This window comes from Acartia tonsa, chromosome 10 (assembly GCF_053477335.1).
Source record: "Acartia tonsa isolate MP-2025a chromosome 10, ASM5347733v1, whole genome shotgun sequence".
NCBI lineage: Eukaryota > Metazoa > Arthropoda > Copepoda > Calanoida > Acartiidae > Acartia > Acartia tonsa.
In genome coordinates, this window is record NC_137269.1 from 26,154,519 (window position 1) to 26,178,075 (window position 23,557).

The 23,557-nt window shown below is 33.1% G+C and overlaps 3 protein-coding genes across 6 annotated transcripts in view; all 3 read left to right on the forward strand.

Moving 5' to 3' along the window:
- On the forward strand, positions 1-4,068 carry LOC145329731 (uncharacterized). Of its 2 annotated transcripts, XR_013883068.1 has the most exons (4): positions 1-328; positions 542-723; positions 889-2,402; positions 2,715-4,068. XR_013883068.1 is itself a non-coding variant. In XM_080174100.1 (3 exons), the coding sequence occupies exons 1-3, from the start codon at positions 149-151 to the stop codon at positions 1,397-1,399; spliced, it is 873 nt and encodes a 290-aa protein (XP_080030226.1). In that variant the 5' UTR covers positions 1-148; the 3' UTR covers positions 1,400-4,068. The 2 variants fall into 2 exon arrangements, 1 of the variants encoding a protein (XP_080030226.1); XM_080174100.1 differs by having other exon boundaries at positions 889-4,068.
- On the forward strand, positions 4,066-15,538 carry LOC145329732 (transmembrane protein 179). Of its 2 annotated transcripts, none has more exons than XM_080174101.1 (11): positions 4,066-4,109; positions 7,731-7,793; positions 9,355-9,432; positions 9,937-10,013; positions 10,197-10,262; positions 10,604-10,687; positions 11,206-11,268; positions 11,696-11,765; positions 12,221-12,279; positions 12,788-12,944; positions 14,686-15,538. In XM_080174101.1, exons 2-11 carry the CDS (start codon positions 7,755-7,757, stop codon positions 14,755-14,757), a joined length of 765 nt encoding a protein of 254 aa, XP_080030227.1. In that variant the 5' UTR covers positions 4,066-4,109; positions 7,731-7,754; the 3' UTR covers positions 14,758-15,538. The 2 variants fall into 2 exon arrangements, with proteins under 2 accessions (XP_080030227.1, XP_080030228.1); XM_080174102.1 differs by having other exon boundaries at positions 11,702-11,765.
- The window catches only part of LOC145329725 (uncharacterized), a 13,203-nt gene continuing 5,180 nt past the window's right edge, over positions 15,535-23,557 (forward strand). For both annotated transcript variants that reach the window (XM_080174092.1, XM_080174091.1), the window contains exons 1-7: positions 15,535-15,654; positions 16,759-16,893; positions 17,106-17,179; positions 17,415-17,471; positions 17,873-17,923; positions 18,785-18,856; positions 19,615-19,716. In XM_080174092.1, coding sequence (XP_080030218.1) covers positions 16,765-16,893; positions 17,106-17,179; positions 17,415-17,471; positions 17,873-17,923; positions 18,785-18,856; positions 19,615-19,716 — 485 coding nt within the window. In that variant the 5' untranslated portion in view covers positions 15,535-15,654; positions 16,759-16,764. The remainder of the gene's footprint in view (positions 15,655-16,758; positions 16,894-17,105; positions 17,180-17,414; positions 17,472-17,872; positions 17,924-18,784; positions 18,857-19,614; positions 19,717-23,557) is intronic.

A 23,557-nucleotide genomic window follows, 5' to 3' on the forward strand; every position in this document is an offset into this window, starting at 1 on the left:
AGAAAATATGCTCTTTTAGTGTAAATACTACATGTATATATTTGACACTTACATCGTATAAGAAAAAGAACATAACAAAACCAGTTTTACAATCCAGTTTGTAAGAGAATTCTATAGTAGAACGTGTAAAAAACTCCCTGGTCTAAAAATGTCGAGTCCTGTAGTGATTATGGACCGTGGCAACAACACAACATGTATTATCAACCTGCACGGCTCCACTATTGTCTCCTGGAGGGTCAATAACCAGGAGCAGCTGTTTGTCAGCAAGAAGTCGGTGTTTGATGGTCGTCAGCCGATTCGTGGAGGCATCCCATTTATTTTCCCCCAGGTATTGAATGAATCTCTTAATATGGAACATTTATGATCTGAATTAATAGAGAAATAATGAAGCCAACATTTAGTTGAATGTATTTTATGTTTTTTAAATCACTCGTCATGTTACGTAAATTATTATGATTTATTTATGTAAGTATTTCATCTTTATTCTTAAAGTTACAGTTAAATTGACTCCTGTTATTCTAACTAGTTTATTTTTTTCTAGTATGGTGATTGGTTGTATGGTCCGAACGGACCTCCCTACCATGGCTTTGCCCGCGTGACCAGATGGCAGTTGGAGAAAGGTCCCGACAGATTGCCCACTGGCGATATCGAAGCAATATTTTCTCTGCGTGACAGCGACTTCACCTTTTCCATGTGGCAGCATCACTTCAGGATTTCGTACAGGTCAGTTTCTAAAATCCAAATCCGTCGAGAATCCGTTTAGCGGCTTCAGATTGCCTTTCTCTCTCGGACTCAGATTAGTTCAATTGTGAAAAATGGCAAATTAATGTGTATTCAGATTCGGACTGCCATTTCTGATTTTAATTCATATGTTTACTGAATATTTAGGATCATATTGAGAGAGAAAGAACTTCACCTGAACGTTGGTGTATACAATCCAAGTGAGAAGGCATCCTTCGACTTCAACCTGCTGTTGCATGCATACTTCAAGTGTCCAGATGTTCGACGGTGTCAGGTGACAGGTTTGAACGGCGTCACCTTCCTTGACCGTACTCGCATGACGGAGGGACCGCCAGGCACCCCTCCCCATGTCCCTGCCTACCAGGAATGCCGTGAGGTTGTTACTCTGGCCGAGATGACTGAACGGGTGTACATCCACACCCCGCCTGAGCACATAGTCACCAATGTTGTGTCTGGACGTAAGATGCGTATTCAGAAGTATAACTTCCCGGACACCGTTATTTGGAACCCCTGGGAGCAGAGGGCCAAAGAAATGGCCGACTTTGGAGATGATGAACATCCCAATATGATATGTGTGAATGGTGGCCATGTTGGTCAGCCTGTCACTCTCCTACCACAACAAGGGTTTGAGGCAAGTCTCATTCTTCAGGTCATGTAAACTTTTTTACAGCTTTCCTTCCAACTTTTCTACTTTTTCAATAAATCTTAAAATAATGAAACTTTTAAACAACGAAAATTCCTTATTCCAAAACAAAAATAAACGATTATTAAAAATCTAACTTACTTTCTGCAACTCAATTCTGAATCTTAATGTTGCTTTGAATCAATTTTACTATTAAAACTGCCATCTATATTCTATAAGCTTCTAAAATTGGAATGTTATTTTGAGAAAGAGCATGATATAGTTTTGAAATGAAGACAGATAGATAAAGTTGACTTATCAAGATCTTTCTCATAAATCAATGTTCCTGGCCTGAAAAAATGGCCCTAAACAAACATCATTGTTTAACACTTAATTTTACTGATGCGTGATTGTTTATTGTCTGATTTACACTCTTATTTTTATTCTCCACCTCTTTATAAATAAAAAAAATAAGAAAACTATAAATATTTAGAACTTGTTATGAATGAAAAAAAAACTCCTTTCTCCACTATCAATTTTAAAGACTTAATTTTCAGAAATCTACAATAGTTGCCATTTAATTGTAAATATATACATTAAATCACTTACAACTTCTTAGGCATAATTAACGTTATATCTTGGTACCTCCTTATGTATCTATACAATGTAACAAAGAAATTTTCATAGTTTAATATGTCAAAATAGCAATAATCTTTTACAAATAGTTTTTTTCTTCTCTAGTTTAAATTTGCATGCTTTATAAACATTTTATATCTATAAATGTGTAAAAAAACTACAACAATATTTAATCTCCAATGTAAAATATCTTTGATCTTTTGTACTTATTATTTTTAACTTGACAAATATTTAAAGACATATTTGCCATATATTTGTACTTGAACTGCGCACGTGAAGTCTGAATGTTTATATTCATATATTGATACTATTAAAACCAGTGAGGGATGCCCGTGTGATTTATGAAAGACGGACCTAGTCCAGGAATGAAATAGTAAATTTTGTATGATTGTAAAATCTAAAGGTATATGCGATGCTTTGAAAGCTATAAAATAGTTTTATATACACTTTAAAATGCCATACTTACAAGTTACCAAATAACAAGACTTTAAAATAAATATTTTGCTTCAACATTAGCTTTTAAAGCAAAGTATTCCTTAAATGTTGATCAAATTCTAGATTTATGTAAAAAAAGGCTTTCAGCATCAAAAACTTGAAATGCCTTGTTGTATATAAAAGTAGATTTTGATTAACAGATTGTTTATATCTTTTAGCCTTCCAGGGCTGTTTATTGTCTATTTTTAATTTAACATAAATAAAATAATTTTCTCTGAAGAGAATAAACAGCCCTGACTGATATCCTTTCTATGCAAATATTTGCTATAAAAAATCTATTATAAATATTATTTGTATAATTAAACTGTGTGTATAATTACAGGGTAACTCAAAACTTAGTATAATCTTGAGTTCAAAAACATTGCCAATTTAAAGAGAATTATTATCATTATTAACACAACCTGGTGATTTTTATGACTTTATTTTTGTCGTATTATTTTTACTATCTTATGTAGAGTACCATCAAATCATTTTCCTTTTTTATTATTACTTGAGTAGCTGGTATATTAGAAACTTTAAACCTGGTGCAAAATTTTTATTTGTTTGCAATTATTTACATTTACCTATTTTGAATTTTAAAATCATGGATATTAAGCTATACCTACCTATTTTCAAAAAATTATATTACATCAATATTGTAATTTTTAAGGTAAAGAATTTTTTTTTGGTGAAAAATCAGCAATTTTTTTTTTCTAAATATCCATCATCTTGAAATTTCTACAACAAATAGCACAAAATCAAACAAATGTTGATATGTGATGAATCTATAATGCAATAGAACAAACCCAAATGTCAGATATTACACGAAATAGTTTAAAAACTGGTCCTATGTCATTTTATACCAAACTTTTAGCTCATAATCTGTTTTGCCAATATTGCATTTGTCTACTTTGTCCGCAATATTAATCAAAATTGTTAAGGTGCTTGTTTCCTGACAAAATAATAATTTAAAAACCCATTTGGGAACTATCAAAACTCTGATGACGACAAAGGAAATAATTGCAACATATTGTACAATAGTATAACAATTTATCATATAACTGATTTCTTGTGACTTATTTCAACCCATAGATTAACCATTAATCCTTTCTAATAGTCAACATTTCAATTAAAAAACTTTATATAAATCATAAAAAAAACTGGGTTAAAATTAGTGGCTTGATATCAACAAAATCCAAAGCATTAATTGTATACAATAAGTACTAAACTTGGTAATATCCAGTATTTTCCAACTGAAACGATAAGACTGATTTCATCTCATTTTTTTCATATTTTTTGTCGTTCAACTTTAGGCCAGGACATAATATATGTGAAAACTGGAGAATTTTTCTTTAATTTCAAATGTTTAACATATAGAACCTTTCTTAAAACATCGTAAAAAAAACTTTTATGTCTTGGCCTAAAGATGATAAATATATATTATATATATAACCATTATAATTATTATTATTATATTATGTTTATAAACTTGTCTTAATACAAAAAAATATCTTATGTAATGGCTTGAAAAATTGTAATTGCATAATAATCCATTTTATTCAACAACGATATTATTATCTTTAACATTTCTTAGATATGAAAATGTAGAAATGTAAGAAGAACTGTAAAAAAACCAAGGAATGTTTTCGTTCTGCGATAACTTATTAAGCTATTTAATCTTCTTAAACCACAAAATGAAATTTATAAAGCTTCTCTGAAAAGTACAACCAATTAGGACCGGCATTTTTCGAGATCTTTGGCTTCAGGCCAAAAACACTTACTATATAATATAATGAACGATAGAACTATTTGAAAATTATGCTTAATTTTTATACTTAAGCATGTAATTGCAAGGGATGGAGACAATTATAGTACTTAAAGAAATCTACACCCCGTTCTACTTCCAAAACGATGCTTTTGTTTAATTCACCGCATTCCCTAGTTAAGCACTGAAATCCCAAAATCCCCCCCTCACCAACCTTTATTTCTAAAATAAGGGGGGGGTTTTTAATGCAACCATCTCGTAATCAGTGAGCAAATGGCACTTAGAATTCGAATTTCAAGCTGAAATTTTGCATGGGTAATCCTTGGTAGGTCTATTTTCCCTAAATCGAACAAAAAGTTGGAAAAGTAACGGCTGGCGGCTGCAGCTCAGCCGTTTAGCCGTTTTTGGCATATTTTTAGGGCAAATTCATCATTAATTCCGTAGGAATCAACTTTTTAAATCATAGTTTTGGTTTAATTCATATTAAATGATAGCAATAACCATTTTTTAAATTTCTAGTACCAGCTGCTAAACGGCTAGAACCGGCTGAAAACGGCTGGGAGCGGCCAAGAGTATGAAGAGTAGATAGGGCTTGTGACATGTCTAGGGGTAGGTTTTTATGGGTGCTGAGCTCAAAAATACTACTAAAAATAGCGACGGCCAATCCATATGGCAGCTGGGTAACAGCTGCAGCTCAGCTGCGAGCGGCCAAGAGTAGAATGAGTAGATAGGGCTTGTGACGTGTCTAGGGGTAGGTTTTTATGGGTGCTGAGCTCAGAAATGCTACCAAAAATAGTGGTGGCCCATCCATGTGGCAGCTGGGTAACGGCGGCAGCTCAGCTGGGAGAGGCCAAGAGTAGAATGAGTACATAGGGCATGTGACATGTCCAGGGTTAGGTTTTTATCGGTGCTGAGCTCAAAAATACTACCAAAAATAGTGATGGCCAATCCATGTGGCAGTTGAGTAATAGCTGCTGCTCAGCTGCGAGCGGCCAAGTGTAGAATGAGTAGATAGGGCTTGTGACATGTCTAGGGGTAGGTTTTTATGGGTGCTGAGCTCAAAAATACTACTAAAAATAGCGACGGCCAATCCATATGGCAGCTGGGTAATAGCTGCAGCTCAGCTGAAAGCGGTCAAGAGTAGAATGAGTAGATGGGGCTTATGACGTGTCTAGGGGTAGGTTTTTATGGGTGCTGAGCTCAAAAATGGCGGCCAATCTATATGGCATCTGAGCAACAGCTGCAGCTCAGATGGGAGCGGCCAAGAGTAAAATGAGTACATAGGGCTTGTGACGTGTCTTGGGGTAAGTTTTTATGGGTACTGAGCTCAAAAATGCTCCCAAAAATAGTGGCGACCCATCCATATGGCAGCTGGGTAACGGCTGCAGCTCAGCTGGGAGAGGCTAAGAGTAGAATGAGTAGATAGGGCTTGTGGGCTGTAGCTGTTACCCAGCTGCCATATGGACGAGCCGCCACTATTATTGGTAGTATTTTTGAGCTCAGCACTCATAAATACCTACCCCTGGACACGTCACAAGCCCTATGTACTCATTCTACTTTCAGCCGCTCCCAGCTGAGCTGCCGCCGTTACCCAGCTGCCACATGGATGGGTCACCACTATTTTTGGTAGCATTTTTGAGCTCAGCACTCATAAAAACCTACCCTAAGACGCGTCACAAGCCCTATCTACTCATTCTACTCTTGGCCGCTCCTAGCTGAGCTGTAGCTGTTACTCAGCTGCCATATATGGATTGGTCGCCACTATTTTTAGTAGCATATATGAGCTCAACACCCATAAAAACCTACCCCGAGACACGTCACAAGCTCTATTTATTCATTATACTCTTGGTGGCGCACAGCTGAGCTGCAGCTGTTACCCAGCTGCAATATGGATGGGACGCCACTATTTTTGGTACCATTTTTGAGCTCAGTACCCATGAAAACCTACCCCTAGACACATCACAAGCCTTATCTACCCATTCAACTCTTGGCCACTCACAGCTGAGCTGCAGCTGTTAATCAGCTGCCATATGGATGGGTCGCCAATATTTTTGGTAGCATTTTTGAGCTCAGCACCCATAAAAACCTACCCCTAGACATGTCACATGCCCTATGTACTCATTCTACTCTTGGCCTCTACCAGCTGAGCTTCGGCCGTTACCCAGCTGCCATATGGATGGGCTGCCACTATTTTTGGTAGCATTTTTGAGCTCAGCACCCATAAAAACCTACCCCTAGACACATCACAAGCCCTATCTAATCATTCTACTCTTAGCCGCTCGCAGCTGAGCAGCAGCTATTACTTAACTGCCATATGGATTGGTCGAAACTATTTTTGAGTTTAGCACCCATAAAAACCTAATCCTGGACACGTCACATGCCTCATGTATTCATTCTACTCTTGGCCTATCTCGTCTGAGCTGCGGCCGTTACCCAGCTGAGCTGTGTCCATTACCTAGCTGCCATGTGGATGGGCCTCCACTATTTTTGGTAGCATTTTTGAGCTCAGCGCCCATAAAAACCTACCCCTAGACACGTCACAAGCCCTATCTGCTCATTCTACTCTTGGCCGCTCGCAGCTGAGCTGCAGCTGTTACCCAGCTGCCATATGGATTGGCCGTCACTATTTTTAGTAGCATTTTTGAGCTCAGCACCCATAGAAACCCACCCCTAGACATGTCACAAGCCCTATCTACCCTTTATACTCTAGGCGGCTCCCAGCCGTTTTCAGCCGGTTCTAGCCGTTTAGCAGCTGGTACTAAAAATTTTAAAAAATGATTATTGTTATCATTTAATATGAATTAAATCAAAAATATGTTTTAAAAGTTGATTCCTACGTAATTAGTGATGAATTTGCCCCAAAAATAGGCAAAAAAACGGCTAAACGGCTGAGCTGCCAGCCGCCAGCCATTACTTTTCCAACTTTTTGTTCGATTTAGGGAAAATAGACCTATCAAGGATTACTCATGCAAAATTTCAGATCGAAATTCGAATTCTAAGTGCCATTTGCTCACTGATTACGAGATGGTTGCATTAAAACCCCCCCCCTTGTAAACAATTGAAGGGGGGGGGGGACTCGAAAGTTCGTTTGTTTGTTTAATACTTTACGCCAGATTCAGTTAGGTTATATTTGCTACTTGGTAACCCCTCGGGGTTAGTGCACTCTCTTCCCGAAAGGTTTAGGAATAGTAAAAAAAACTCGTTCCTTGTTTTAAGTTTCTATTAAAATATTTTGGGGGTAGGAAGAAGGCTCGATAGACACTGTTAGGGTAAGCGCCTGAAAGTCGCCTATTTGGAAGATATTATTCTTGTTTATAAAAACTTAAAATCAGACATACCCTTAAAATAAAAGATATCATATCAATAAACTACTGTCATTAATCTTATCGTGTACTATCATACTAATCATAACGCGTTAAAACTACTTTAAGTTAAGATTTTGCTTTCATATTTTGATAAATCTACCAAGAACGAACATCAACTTCTATGGGCAGGAAAAAGAAATTAAATATCAAAATGAGTGTTGTCAGACCGAATGTCATTCTTTATATACAGGTTTAGTAATTTTAGACTTTTAAGTTTTTTAGTGAAGCTACTTAAATATTTGTTAACGTGTTCGGTATTAAGCTGAACAATATAAATAATTTATAGTAGGGTTGGGCCGGATATCCGGCAATATAATCTTTTATATTTTTTAAAATCTTAAATTGCTGTAATTTTCTTATTATTAAAGCTAGAAGAACAATTTTTTCTGAATATGTTTATCTTTATGTAAATTTTATATTACAAATCTCAAAACATAAATTTTGGCGGTGGCAGCAGTACTTGGCAGCTGCCAGCCGCAAACCGACGGTTGGCAGGTAAACGGCAATGGATTTTATGAAATTGTAATATGTCATGAAGATATATAAAAAAGCCTAAGTTTAAAATTTGAAATCTTCAAGTAAAAATTTGCGGTCACAGGAACCATTTAAAGATTTCTGGAGACCTGGAGGTTCAGGACTTGCAGGATTATACCTGGAACATGAAATCGACTTGATATATATTTCATATAAGGATGTACGAATATAGGATATTTTAGTATTAGATAACATGAAATGCTTTGTTTAAGTAAAAAAAAATATTTTTACTTTTTACCTGAGTGACCTTACCAGGTTTGCTGGCATCCTGTGCCCGTAAGGAAGGAGGTATTAAAAAAATTTCAACTCTCAGTTATGTGTCATACCCATATTTCGAAAGTCACTCAGTTATAGCCCTTTACCTCTATACACAGAAAATGGGATAGAAAAAAAACAGAGGGGGGGGGGGGGCAGGCATTTAACGCCACCTCCCCGCCCATCCTCCAACCGTTAGGGGTTGATACTACAGATTGAGGGTAGTAATAGTTCATTAGATTAATTGCTAAGAAGAAAGATCATATAATAGTTACTTGATTTTTAAGTTTTGACCTTAATTTTATATAATAAAACACCAGTTCATGAAGAATTTTTTTTGCAGGTATAGTCCCTTTCGTGGCATCGCCCCTTAAGGAGCGATTATTCGTATTTTCACAGTAGCTTTCCTCCTATTTCTAGCCCCTGTGGGGGGCTCTAACCTTGCGGGGCCAATTGCCTAACCCTGCGGGGCAATCACCTAACCAATATATAACCTAACCTAACCTAAAATAACCTATTAAAAGCAATTTTAAAAATACGACACATCGGCCCTTAAGGTGCGTTGCCACGAAATATTTAATATGCAGTATTTTGGCCGGTTATCCGGCCGGATATCCGGTAATTTGGCCGGATACCGGATATCCGGCATTTGAAATCAGCCGGATATCCGGTATCCGGCAAATAAAATATCCGGCCCAACCCTAATTTATAGTTAACCTAAGTTTTCAATTCCAATTTTTTAATACTTTTTTTCATCAGCATGTTACTTAATGAAGTTCAAATTGCAATTGTTTTTATACAAAAGTTTTCGCTGATTTTAAAAAAATTGTACAAAAAACTATATCTTGAAACTAAAATGCCTTATATGTATAATTTTAATTTTGTATACAACATGTCCCATTCTATTTAAAACTCAACAGCCATACTTAACATTTTAATATTAGTAATGTTTTGTTTTGTAGCTGGCAGGATACTGTATAGCCGGACTGCTGTCATTATGTATCACAATTCCAATGTCTATGCACCAGGATAATTTTAAGGTTAGTGATAAATAATTTTATCTAAAATAATTTTAACAAATGATTGTTTCATTAAACATATCTTTTTCTTGAGAATTATTTCAATATTTTATAAAAAAAGGAGATATGTATATCGTATATTTATCGCATTGTATGATTGTTGGCAGTACGCAAATAAGAATATAAAATAAATAGGATTAATGCATATCTTATCCGGATTTATCTTATAATATTCAATTTGTATATTTTTTCATAGACATTTGTCTATACTACGATAAATATTTATCTTTATTATGGCCAATAACCGGTTTTAATCCCGTAGAAATTCATATAAACTATACTGGAAAAAATTTCATCATTGTTAATTTATGAGTAATTTCTACATGTGTTTCTGTCTTTCATTTTTAACGCAGAATTTTTTTTAGTGGCTGAGTACGTTATAAAAGTAAATTTTAAAAAAATAGTTGCGCTAATTTTACTTGAATGGATATATCACTTAAAGAAACTAATTTTGAAAATATTTAGGGACATTGCTTGTTATTTTCCACTGGAAAATGGCAAGAAACAGATGGACAGTTCAAGGTGGACTGGGCTAGTCAAGCGTAAGTTAATCTTTGCTGCGCTATCTTTGTTATATATAAAAGATAAAATGCTATACATGATTCTTGAAAATTTAAAAATCAATACTTATTATTGATGCAAAGAATTATCAGAATGCAAGTTGAGTTTTCAATATGCTTTGGAAGTTAAGGATTCTTCGAAAAATAATAATCTTTTTTTTTCAGATACTGTAATTATACAATTTTTGTTGGAGTCATTATGTTAGTGATATCTGCAACACAGATTTATAGGTAATTATATTTCAATAAAATTAAATTCCTTTTGCAATTCCTATTATTTGTAAATCTACAACAACAAAAAACTCATCTTTTGTATAGAAATATTTATTTCTAACTTATTTTTAGCATCTGGTAGGGTCTCGAACCTTTCTTGGGGCCATAACACTTTATTGTCCAACCTTGCGTTTTACTCAATCTAACCAAATCAATAAAACTGAGAATCGTTACAAATACCTACGTTTAATTCATAGAGATTTTTAAAAAGAAGTCCTGTTTGTTCTACCTAAAAATATACATTTTTAAACATTTTACAATAAAACTTGCATTATTTTGAGACTTTTAAATTATTTCAGATTTTCCAAATTTCTGTATCGTGGCAAGGATTGTAGTTTTTTGGCTGCCTTCATTGATACAATTACGAGCTTTCTTATGTGTGGGTAAGTGTTTAATATACAGATATCAATAATACAGGTTTTCTCTGGACAGGTAAAAATGAAAATTTTTTTTTTTGAAGAGTTAGAGTTCAACTTATAAAACAAAATATGCATCTTTTATCTTCAAATATGTTCATAACATTCAAAAGGATGCATAATTTGTTTTATAATTTGACTTCTAACTCTCCAAAAAAAATTTTTTTATTTATTTTTTACCTGTCCAGAGACAACCTGGAGGCCTGCAGCACCTAAACGTGGAGGCCAAATCCAAAATATTTTTAAATGTAAGAAAAATACAGCCCAAAAGTAAACTTTTTTCTTTAATAACCTATCTTCTCACTCCTAAGACAAATCCTATGCTCCCTGTTTACGCAAAAGTGTCAGATCCGACCCCCCCCCCCTTTTTTTACATAACAGACATTTACAAAATGATTTAAATCTATCAAGGTTATATCTATCTATTACCTAAGCAAGAACTACCAAGCTATTAAAACTTGTAGAAATAAATATTTTTATTTCAGAATGACTTTGCTTGCTGCTCTCTTCATTACCCTTGGTTTCAATGTGTGGTGTGATCAAATGAGGTAAGAGCAAACTTTTGACATCAATATCCATAGCAAATCTTCAATTTGTTTGTTTAATGCTATTTAAATGTAGGTATTATTACAAAAATTAAAATGAATACCTAATGTATAGAAATTAAATTCGTGTAATCTGATTCCAATTTAAACTTAAACAAGGATGGCAGAATCCATCAATAGCTAAGGTGAGGCAATCTTTGACTTGAGTAAAGTATTTTCGGATCAAGCCAAATAAATATATTGGCTTGCTTGTACAAGGACATGAAAAACATAGAAAACTCATACGCTTTACCTATTATAAAAGATAACTTATGTACTGAAAAAAAAGAATAGATTAACACTATTTTACAGAAAAAGTGAGTTATAGATTTTTGCCCATTGCTTTAGTGTAAATATAAACAAAAACAAATTCAATGTTTTACTTTACAAGTTCTAGATTTGAGTATTGCGCAGATGCCACAGAAAATGATATTGACAAAGCTGACGGCATTGATACCAAGGTAGATTTTATATTTTTTTCCGTGTCGCTTTGAAACCGATTAATATCCGGTGATTTAGAACCAATTCTCAGTCATCTAAAATACTATGTTTAGCATAGTATTTTATCCAGTTTTCTACGAATATAAAAATGTACAATCTTAAGATTAAAACCCGTTTTTTAGCCCGTGTCTTCGGCATCTCGGGGCTAAAAAACTTGTTTTAATCTTATATTTGTACCTTTTACATCTGCGGAAAGCTGTTTATAATACGATGCGAGAAATAACTATTCTTAATTAAGAAATAAAGCATAGAAATATTGTTTTTTAAAAGAAAAAAATAACAGTTTTCTCTTCAAATATTTTCCTTATTATATGTATTTTATCTCTTGTGATTTATTTAAAAATATGTTACATTAACCTCTACCTTTTACTCAACCTTCTAAATTTTTTTGTCATAAAAAATTAAATGTTTTTAGGGATTTTACATGCAACTATTTGCTGCACAATTTGGAGTTTGGTTGTCCTGGACAGTCTGGTAAGAAAAACTAAATGAATAACCAATATGAAAAAAAGAAAACATGAGTTATGAAGTGGCTGCTCGAGTCATTGGCCATCAAAAAAGCATGTTTGTTATTACAAAATCAATTCAGACTAGACCAGGGGTGTTTACTGTTTAATCCGCACAAGATTCATTTTTTCCCCTGCCGCAAAAAAATATTTCATAATCCCCGCCTCCCTGGTTAAAATTTAATTTCCCATCATTTGTGTCTTTAGATTAGAGGATAATTAAGTAGCTTTTTGCTGATATTTCAAATAGTTATATCTCCATTACTTTTGTGATTATAAACCTTTTAAACAAATTTTGTATAAAAGGTTCAACTGATGTTTTTAGTATATTTTAATTCCCCCCCCCCCCATTCTTCCTCCCCACCTCCTACCATTAGATGCAGAATAAACATTTCTGGACTAGACGGACACTTAAATTTATAGAGTAGTTGAACGTGCAAAAATTCTCGTGCTAAGTTAAAATTTTGATGCAATAGGATGGGCTTGACTGTGTTTGCGGTTGTGAAGTTGTGCAAGTATCACCAGCAGGAGAACATGCGCGTCTCCATGGCCAAGGAGCGCAAGCGTCTTATTAATGAGGACGTCGTCAACGAGGTCCAGACGGGAAAGCCAGGCAGGGATAACCCGGCACAGGTACACATATTTAGAAGTCCCCCAATTATGCAACACTCACACATACAATGAAACATTTGATAATGCTTTACAACTTTTCGTCGTTTAGACATTATATAAAGGGAGGGGGCGGAAGTGACACTTTTTGAAACCAAAACTAACTAAAAGGCAAACTAAATGAAGAAATAGGTACAGCTCTTAGATTTGGCATGGCAGTTGCACTAATGAGGTACAATATGGAACTTGAAGAAACGGCGGTTGAACCGCCGCTCTCGCCGAAAATTGCCATTTTCCGCTGAAATTCTTATTTTTCATAAAAATTTCCCTTATACAGTGTGTTTTTTTCATGAGAACTTTTTTGAAAGCAATTTTGACCCACCTATAGTTATCAGAATTTAATGATTAATGGCTTATTTTCTTCGTTTTTTAATGCAATTAATAGAACATTAAAAAAATATTTCAGTTTTTAATTAAAAAGTACAGTAAAATCTAAAATTCAAAACTTAGTTGACAACATCAAATGGTTTTAGCGCATTTTTCTTATGCTCAAATCTTCTACCCTTTGCAAGAAAAAAATTGGATTTTTAGTAGTCGACTTTGGGGGGGCAGTACTCCCTCCCTGATTGAGATATGACCTGCAAACTTTGATATATTCTAGTACATGTCCCCAATAGTATCTGTATCAATTTTTAGCTCTAGATCTCAATTTTGAAGAGTTTTGCAGCCATTCTTGCAAAAGGTAGAAGATTTGAACATAAGAAAAATGTTTTTTAGATGTTGACACCTAAAATTTGAATTTTACATTTTACTCTACTTTTTAAACAAAAACTGTAATATTTTTTTAATGTTCTCTTAATTGCATTAAAAACGAAGAAAATTAGCCATTAATCATTAAATTCTGATAACTATAAGTGGGGTAAAATTGCTTTCAAAAAAGTTCTCATAAAAAAAACACACTGTATTTTTACTTGACACTTTTAATATTTAAATATGTCAATATTTTAAAAATCTCATGTGTCAAGTGCAAATATATTAAACGGCATCATACTCCTAGTAAAACGACACTTCTCTTCTCCTGCATTGGCAGTCTTCCACTTTTCTGTCGTTCATTATATTTGAATTTTGCGAGGAAAGGCATAAAAATCAGCGGGAAACGGCGGTTATCGACGGGAGCGGCAGTTCCGACTCCATTTCTTCACAGTTCCATATTTTACCTCTTTAAAGCAACTGCCATATCAAATCTCAGAGCTGTAACTCTTTATTTAGTTGAGTTCCTGTGACTTCTAGTTTTGGTTTTAAAAAGTGTCACTTCCGCCTCCCCCCTTTTTTACAGTTTACAGTTGTTGCGCTAACTATTATCAAAATTGTTTATTGTAGAGGCAATAAAATATATTTACCTAATAACTTTATTTTATTACTGAAAAAGATCAATTTTTATTGATTGGTTGCTGCACTGGTAAGCCATGGTTTCTTTGCTTTGATACCAGGGAGGGAGTGGCCATTGGTCTGTTTATTACACTGTTCCCCACAAGTTTTATAATGACGTTTTATTTGTTGTCTTAACAACATGTGGGACTTTTCTTGAATTTTGATTGGTTGGTTCATTAAGTTGAGCGTCTAAATGTTTCAACCACTAATTGTAATCTATGGAAGGGATAATTTTTTGTTATCATCATTATGGATGTGAAGCAATTTAACGTCCTTTGTCTTATCCCTTTAGATCCCTGCCTTAGATCAGCAAATTTAAATATTGCCTGTTTAGGAAAACATGGTTGGGACCAGCAAAGTTGGAGTTATCAGAGTTGGATCAAACAAGGATGACTTCATTCCATAGAAACAGAATTCTTCACTATAAGAATGATCAAAATAATCTCATTTTCATAACACACAAATGCAAAATTTTTCAATATTCAAAAAGATTTTATGGAATATTATTAACAATTTTTATTGATAAAAGCATAGATTTCAAATTAGACATTAAGTCATTTATGCTTACAATAAAAAGAAAAATACCTACCTACCCAAATTATTATCAAACAATTTTTAGCGTTCCAATAATATTATGATCAAATCTATAGTTATTGCCATATGATTGTTTTTCATATTCATTTTAATTGATAGTTGCATTTATTGTTAGTTTTCCTAGTTTTTTCTATGCCATTTTAAAGAAAGAGATACGTGTTTAGTTTCAACAATTAAAGTATGAAGTTTTAAGTATTGATATAATAGTATATACCAAAGAAATTATCATAGTATGTGAAAAAAGGGGGTTTAGAAATATATCAAAAAATATGAAGGGAAGAAAAAGATTTATAATAATTGCTGTAAAGAATTATATAATAAATTTTCATGTTACAATATTTGATTTTAGTCATTTTAATCCTATTTTATTATTATTCTTATTTACCTAGTGATATTTATATGACCAGCATGTATATAACTTGTAAAAATTATATTTTAAGTCATGTTGTCAAAATTAATACCTTATATAATCAACTTATTTTATTTTGATTTCAAGTTTTGTGTTCAATTCCATAAGGTTGTATTATTGAACTTACAATATAAATTTTTCTAGAACATAAGACACTAATATTATGATTAATGGTTATTTCAGATGTATTAATCTTTTTTCGAAATGATAAAAATGAAAATTTTAAAATGTTTTTTTTTAAAAGAATGAACTAAGCTGAAAAGAACTAAAAAGTGGAAATTTGCATTTAAAAATATTCAGGTAGGCACTTCTATTCCCCATGGCGATCATCGGGGATTATAGAATAATAGATATAGAATACGTGGATATTGTGATAGGTGAATTTTTGTCATCTATGTAGGAAGTTAATAAAGTCCTCAGTTTTTGGTAAATGATTAGAGTAAAACACTAGAGGGAGAAAGGGTTAAATAACTGTATCTCCACGTCGCGACCACCTTGTACAACCCTTCTACTGGGTCATTGAATATCAACCAATGGTGACGTCTTTCAATCGGTATAGTTGGATCATTTGTCCAGTTTTATTGAGACGCTATAAGCTGCTTCTTAGATTCTAGATCTTCATATTTTATAAAAAGATATTTAATTAATGAAATCTTTTAAAATTAAAACTTTCCCTCATTAATCATTATCAGTAGCAAAGATGCTCTATAATTCTTTTTGTTAGTCAGTACGTAATAGTATAGAGGAAATGATATTTTCTTACCTGCTTTTGAAGATTGGCGGCTGATTTTTTTTGTGAAAATTATCAATAACAATGAGCATCCAGTATGTATGCAATTTGCTTTTTCCGTTGATCTAAATATAAACAAAAACTAAAAGATAAGAAATTACCTACTTAAGAAAGATTTCGTGATTTCTTTCTCCCATCATATTTTATTATATTCTTGATTTTAACAAATCCTCGAATGTTCGTTAGATCTCCTTGTCCTTATTTACATCCATGATTTGTGCTTCACTACTTATAGATGTTGTAATACTTGTTTTTATTATCAATAAGATAGAAGTTTTGGTATAAAGCTTGAAAAGATTGCTTCACGTAACGACCATTTACCTACCTCGGTTGTACCTTATCGTATTGTACCTATTGTATTTAATAATTCACAGGATTTTCATGTAAGAATATTGAAAAGAATGTTTTTTTTAATCTGCTTCAATTCATTGTCATAATATTCTCAATTATTTACTCTATCTGATAAAGCCGCTCATAAGTAGATTTGAAAATAGCAACTTTCAAGGATTAAAAGTTTACGTCTTATATTTAAATATCATATATCGAATGATTTTAAAAGTTTTATATTTTGTCAAGTGTATTTTGATTTGTACCGTATGATATTAACTTCTTAGATAAGGATGGAGGTTGGTGAAGGTACCCTACAATATGTGGAACTTGGTGGTGTAGTTGGAGTATTTATTGAACTGGATGCTTCTCATGTGGATGAACAGAGAGTTGAAACAATTCTTAAAACTGCTCAAAATCAGGTAGAATTGTTTGGTCCTTTTTTTACAAACAAGTTTCAAGGACAAGACATTACAAATCCAGGTATATTAAGGGGAAAGAAAATAGTTGAATAATGACATCAAATTATATTTAACAAGTTGTTATTATTTGTGACAAAAACTCTTTGTCAATGATATTAAAATGAACAGTTTTATTTTTAATTTTAATCAACTTTATCAATCTTTTTTTTTAGATTAAAGTTATGGTTGGTGCGTTTAAAGATGGAAGCAACGTTCAGAGAGATATTTATGTCAGGGCTTCAGAAAAGTAAGAAATATATTTTTGTTTTCTCATTTTTATACATGACTATTTTGTGCTTCGATAGGTAGGTACTTATGGAGGTTTTCATCCTTTGGGTATTAAGCAAGTAGTTTACAGAAGAAAAAAAAACTTATATTTCACCACTTCCAAAATATCAAATAAAAATATTTCAAAATATTGTACGTATTCATTTTTTATTGGACTGTTCGTCGGTTATTCTGTATTTTTTTTTTTGTATTAGAAAGAAGAAAAGCTCTGGATGTAGCTGTAAATACTGCGATGAAAGCTTCTACTGTAGGTTAGTTATATTAAGCTTTTTTTAAAAATGCATTTAATTTTTATGCTTTTTAAAGCACATTACCTACCTAAGTTTTAAACTTTTCCATCAATTTGATTTTTTCAATGCTTTGTCATCATTTGTATGACACCAAGGACCTTCAAATCAATGGTCTTAAAAAGTAATACATTTTTTACTTTAATAAAGCAAAGGTAAGTTTTAGTGAAAACTAAATTGTGTTAAGCTAAATTTTGGCAGGTTCTTGGCAAATGATGTAAAACGTTATAAAATATTATATTATTCAAAAGATAGCAATGTATCAACTTCAAGTCACTGTGAATGTGAAAGACATATTCAACTCTAAAACCTACCTACATTACGTTTAAAATTAGGTACCTATGTAAAGTTTTTGTGTATTTTAGATTAGATCTTGTAGCGCATCAGGCTAAGCAACACCCTCAACTTCCTGCTAGGTATTTTTTTGTGCAAAATTGTATATTCAAACTATTTGCTATTATTTTTATTAGCGCACCGCAGCTACTTTTTATTATGTTATGCCTTTTTGTATAAAAAGTACTTTACAATGAAGACAGTGCGCAGCAAAATAAACATTGTGCGCAAAATATGAAGCAGAGATTTAGCAGTAAGATAAATACTTATCATTGCAACATTACATAAATTGCTAATAATGTTCGACTTCAAACAATATTGTCCCTGTTTCAAGAAAATTAATGAAAATAATAAATATAAATAATTTTAAGATCACTGTCCAGTATTATATAAAGTTATAAACTTTTTTGTCTGTAAGGAAGGATCTCGATAACCGCTGAACCGACATGGTTCTCATTTAGAGTGTAGATTCTCATATGTCCTGGGAAGGTTTACAACTAATTTGGTGTAAAAGAGAAATTACCCCTATGACAATCCCTCCAATTTTCTAAAAATCGTTTTCATTTTGAAACTAAAATTAAAAAGGGGTGGGTGGGTTTTACTCCTTCTCCTCCAAATCTCATGTACCCCTAGATGCTTGCGGCGTAGTCTCTAGTAATACCTATAGTATTTAGTGCACTAGAGACCTCCTTGAAAGCTAAAAATTTGGAATTTTTTGTTGTCAATTTTTTCCCTATTTTTTTGTGACTTCAATAAATGGATAAGAACCATAACAGCGATAAATTTCGTTGTTTAACAGTCAAGAATAGCTTAAGACATTTAATTCAATTGACTTCTTATTACGATTATAGGAAGCTGTATTTCAATTTGCAGGTTCTAGGATATTTTGTTTAATGTGATTTCCAGTTTAATCCTGTTTCCCTTTATTAAGGTACTATTTTTAGGTCTGGTAGAAAAGCAGCTAAAAAATGTCCAAACTGTGGCCTTCTGGTACAAAATCTAAGTCTTCATTTTAAGTAAGATTTATTTTTATTATATTTTTGATTATTCTTAGATTTCAATAATATGATGCTTGTTTTTGTGGTTTGTTAGTTAATATTGATAAATATCTAGGTAGTACATATCTATAATACAAAGTATAATGATGTCTGTACGTCCCAAAGATTATAGATAAGTAATACAGGTAAAATATTTGGATTAGCTAGCCTGAAAATAAATCAAGACAATTGAAACCCTTAAAATTTTATTAGAATCAAGAAAAAACAGTTATCCTAAATATAGGTATTATTAAAGAAAAACTTAGTATGCAGATTACAACTCACAGAACAAAAATCAAAAAATCAAATTGACAGGGTAAATTTATTATAAAAAACCCATGAAAGGGGGGGGGGGCGAAAGTGACACCTTTGGAAACCAAAACTAAAAGTCAAAGGAACTCAACTAAAAAAAGAGTTACAGGTCTGACATTTTGCATGGCAGTTGCTTTAAAGGGGTACAATATGGAACTGTGAAGAAACGGCGAAGCAACCGCCGAAAACCGCCGAGAAAAGGCAAAAAAAATTTCGGCGGGAAACGGCGGTTTTCGGCGGTTGCACCGCCGTTTCTTCACAGTTCCATATTGTACCCCTATAAAGCAACTGCCATGCAAAATCTCAGACCCGTAACTCTTTTTTTAGTTGAGTTCCTTTGTTGACTTTTAGTTTTGGTTTCAAAAAATGTCACTTTCGCCCCCCCCCCCCCCTTTATATATTGTATAATGTATGTTTTGTTTTAGATTAGAGCATTCCCAATTATTGGTGTACAGCGATGGCTTGGGATTCTGTAGGCAGTGTGAACAAACCTATCCTTTGAATACTGATCATGCCTCTGCTTGCAGGTAAGTTTTATTGTAATATATAGAAACATTGATACACAGTGTCGTTTAAGCACTTTTTGTAAGCCCCCCTCCCGCCTTTATTTTTGAAATAAATTGAAAATAAGAGGAGGTGTTACTTTATCTATGCTTAACCACTACTGAGGTGCCTATTTTTGCGGTGCCTGTACCTGCGGTTCCATAATCCAGCGGGGCCTCCCTGTACCCAATATAACCTCACTTAAAGTAATGAACAAACGAACAAAAAAAACTTCCTTGACCTCCCCCCCCCCCATTAATTAAAATTTATAAGGTTAAATTTCCATGTATGAAAGCTTAGCTTCAAAATATTTTGAACATTTTAGAAATAAACATTTAATAAAAGAATCGAGAAAAAACCTTAGATACAGAATACCTAGGTTAGATATACCACACTTTTCTGGGATCTTGCCAGATCAAGTATCAACTGTGGGGAATACCAAAGGATGACTCCATGCAAAATTTGAGCCGGATCCGGCCAAAACCGGCCGGGATTTTTTATAAAAAACCTGTTTTTTCCGGTTTTTAGGGGGTATCTGTAAATCAAGCCCCCTCCTGGGTACGCCCCAATGATGATTTTTGCTTTAAGGTCTGATCTGAATTCCTCAACACTGGATATGATCCCTAGAGTTGAAAAAATGGTTAAAATCCGGTCTTTTGACCGGTTTCCGGCCATTTCCGGCCCAAAAAAATAATTTTATAAATCAAAATTTCAACTAAAATTTTAAAAAATATGCTTTAAATTACATTTTTCATTATTAATTTTTCAAAAACCAAAAACCTTAGGTAATGAAGATAATTTTAGCAACTTAAAATGTGAAAAAAGGTTGAAAATTGACAAACTTGTGTCAATTGGAAAATGTTGGTAAATCCTAAAAATTTGACGGATTTATACATACGTTAGAATTTAGGTTGACTATGGTCTTTAAGACACGCCATATCCAACAAAATTGCAATGAGAGAGTCTAAATGTTTTTCTGAACCAAAATTCTGCATACCCTGGCAGTTCCAGGGATATATCATTAAGGCTGTACGGCTGGCCAGAAAGCTTTTAACAGGTGGCCGACTAAAAGCCAGATTTGATAGTTATCAACCGTAAAAAGTAGCGATTTTCGGTTTTTTGGCCAAAACTCATGCAGGGAGTTGTTTTTTGGGATTGACACACAAAAGCAAGTTTGTACAACTTTTTGGGGCGGACTTTTCTTTACTTACGCATTATCTGCCACGGGTGAACCGTTTGGCCGATACGCGCCGCCAAAGGCACGATTTTTGACGATTTTTCAAAAAATCTTGTTTTTTTGCCATTTTAGGGGATGACGGAGCCGATTTAGCGACTTAGGACACTTCTTCATTAATGTTCAACTTTTTGAGGTGGACATTTCTTTACTTATGTATCATTCATCTCTGGCGGACCGTTTGGCCGTTATTCGTCGCCGAAATCGCGATTTTGCCGTTCGCGAGGTTTTAACGACCATTTTTGAGGGGAAGGAGTCATCCAATCAAGATAGCTCTGAAATACTTTTCATTTGCAAATTAAATTGGCTACATTTCATGTGAAGTAAATTTTTTTGTGCGTCCAACCGTTTTTGTTCCAGTTGAAATTTTTAAAAAAGGAAAACAATTACTAATTACACCAACCCCATGATTATAACATTATTGATTATAACACTATAATTATGAATTATATTATCTTACCATATTTATGCATAATAATTATATTTATCTTATTATTATTATTCAGTTATAGTATTATAAGTATTAATTATCATATAATATAACCTATTACAAATCAATCAATAAATTATATTACATAACCTATTTTAAATCTATCAATAATAACTCATATTAATTATCATTATCTTTTTATTACTTATTATTTATGATTTTATCATTATTAATCATATAAAATATCCTATTACTAATTGATCAATACTTATTCATATTGTTATAATTTTTTTTTATAATGTAGTAACTATCACCATTTCTAAATTACTTTATTTGATTATCACATATCTTATAGTAATTTTTATTACTTTTTAGTTTACTAGCGGCTATGCCCCTAGAAGCCTCTAGGGGATTTTAAAGTCGACATCATCCCATTTTAAATTTGAGTTTTAAAAGAGTAAAAAAAAAATTTTGGGGGGGGGGTGAAGACACCCTCCCCAAAAATAGATTAAAACCTTCCCATGACCTATAAGAAGCTTCACTGTAAAGCAGAACAATATCAGTTCAGCGGTTAGCGAGATCCTTCGGGACAGACAAAAAACGCTTACTACTTTATATAATAGGATAAATAATTGCTACAGATGAATAATAAGTATTCAGATTTACAAAGTAATAATCATTAGAGATTAATCAGATAAATAAAAGATAAATTAAAAATTACCAAGTAGTAAATATCAGTGATTGAAATGTGGAATTAATTATCAAAATTATGATGTACTAACAATTAGTGTTTAATTAGTTTTAAAATTACAAGAAAAAAATAATTATAATTAAAAAGTAATAATTTTTAAATTTCAATTGGAACAAAAACGGTTGGACGCACAAAAAAATTTACATCACATGAAATGTAGCCAATTTAATTGGCAAATGAAAAGTATTTTAGAGTTATATTGATTGGATGACTCCTTCCTTTTGGCGGCAAATAACGGCCAAACGGTTCACCTGTGGCGGATAATGCGTAAGTAAAAAAATGTCCGTCCCAAAAAGTTGTACAAACTTGCTTTTGTATGTCAATCCCAAAAAACAACTCCCTGCATGAGTTTTGGCCAAAAAAACGAAAATCAGTACTTTTTATGGTTGATAACTATCAAAGCAAAAAAACAAGATTTTTTTAAAAATCATCAAAAATTGTGCCTTTGGCGGCGCGTATCGGCCAAACGGTTCACCCGTGGCAGATAATGCGTAAGTAAAGAAAAGTCCGCCCCAAAAAGTTGTACAAACTTGCTTTTGTGTGTCAATCCCAAAAAAACAACTCCCTGCATGAGTTTTGGCCAAAAAACGAAAATCGCTACTTATTACGGTTGATAACTATCAAATCCGGCTTTTAGTCGGCCACCTGTTAAAAGCTTTCTGGCCAGCCGTACAGCCTTAATGATATATCCCTGGAACCGCCAGGGTATGTAGAATTTTGGTTCAGAAAAACATTTAGACTCTCTTATTGCAATTTTGTTGGATATGGCGGGTCTTAAAGACCATAGTCAACCTAAATTCTAACGTATGTATAAATCCGTCAAATTTTTAGGATTTACCAACATTTTTCAAATTGACATAAGTTTGTCAATTTTCAACCTTTTTTCACATTTTAAGTTGCTAAAATTATCTTCATTACCTAAGGTTTTTGGTTTTTGAAAAATTATTAATGAAAAATGTTATTTAAAGCATATGTTTTTTAATTTTAGTTGAAATTTTGATTTTTAAAATTATTTTTTTGGGCCGGAAATGGCCGGAAACCGGTCAAAAGACCAGATTTTAACCATTTTTTCAACTCTAGGGGTCATATCCAGTGTTGAGGAATTCAAATCAGACCTTAAAGCAAAAATCATCATTGGGGCGTACCCAGGAGGGGGCTTGATTTACAGATACCCCCTAAAAACCGGAAAAACCCGGTTTTTAAAAAAAATCCCGGCCGGTTTTGGCCGGATCCGGCTCAAATTTTGCATGGAGTCATCCTTTGGTATTCCCCACAGTTGATACTTGATCTGGCAAGATCCCAGAAAAGTGTGGTATATCTAACCTAGGTGTGTACTGTTAAGAAATAGGACATGTGTTATCAAGATATCAACTGACTTAAAAACGTTACTATCTTATATATTTATCCAAA

What these genes read in the sequence shown, in the direction of transcription:
- LOC145329731 (XM_080174100.1), top strand. Translation starts at nt 149, where the DNA reads ATGTCGAGTCCTGTAGTGATTATGGACCGTGGCAACAACACAACATGT. An exon ending in TCCCATTTATTTTCCCCCAG is followed by an intron (nt 329 to 541) that starts GTATTGAATGAA and finishes ATTTTTTTCTAG; the next exon opens with TATGGTGATTGGTTGTATGG. An exon ending in CACTTCAGGATTTCGTACAG is followed by an intron (nt 724 to 888) that starts GTCAGTTTCTAA and finishes CTGAATATTTAG; the next exon opens with GATCATATTGAGAGAGAAAG.
- LOC145329732 (XM_080174101.1), top strand. Translation starts at nt 7,755, where the DNA reads ATGAGTGTTGTCAGACCGAATGTCATTCTTTATATACAG. An exon ending in GTGTGGTGTGATCAAATGAG is followed by an intron (nt 11,269 to 11,695) that starts GTAAGAGCAAAC and finishes TTACTTTACAAG; the next exon opens with TTCTAGATTTGAGTATTGCG. An exon ending in GCAGGGATAACCCGGCACAG is followed by an intron (nt 12,945 to 14,685) that starts GTACACATATTT and finishes TTGCCTGTTTAG; the next exon opens with GAAAACATGGTTGGGACCAG.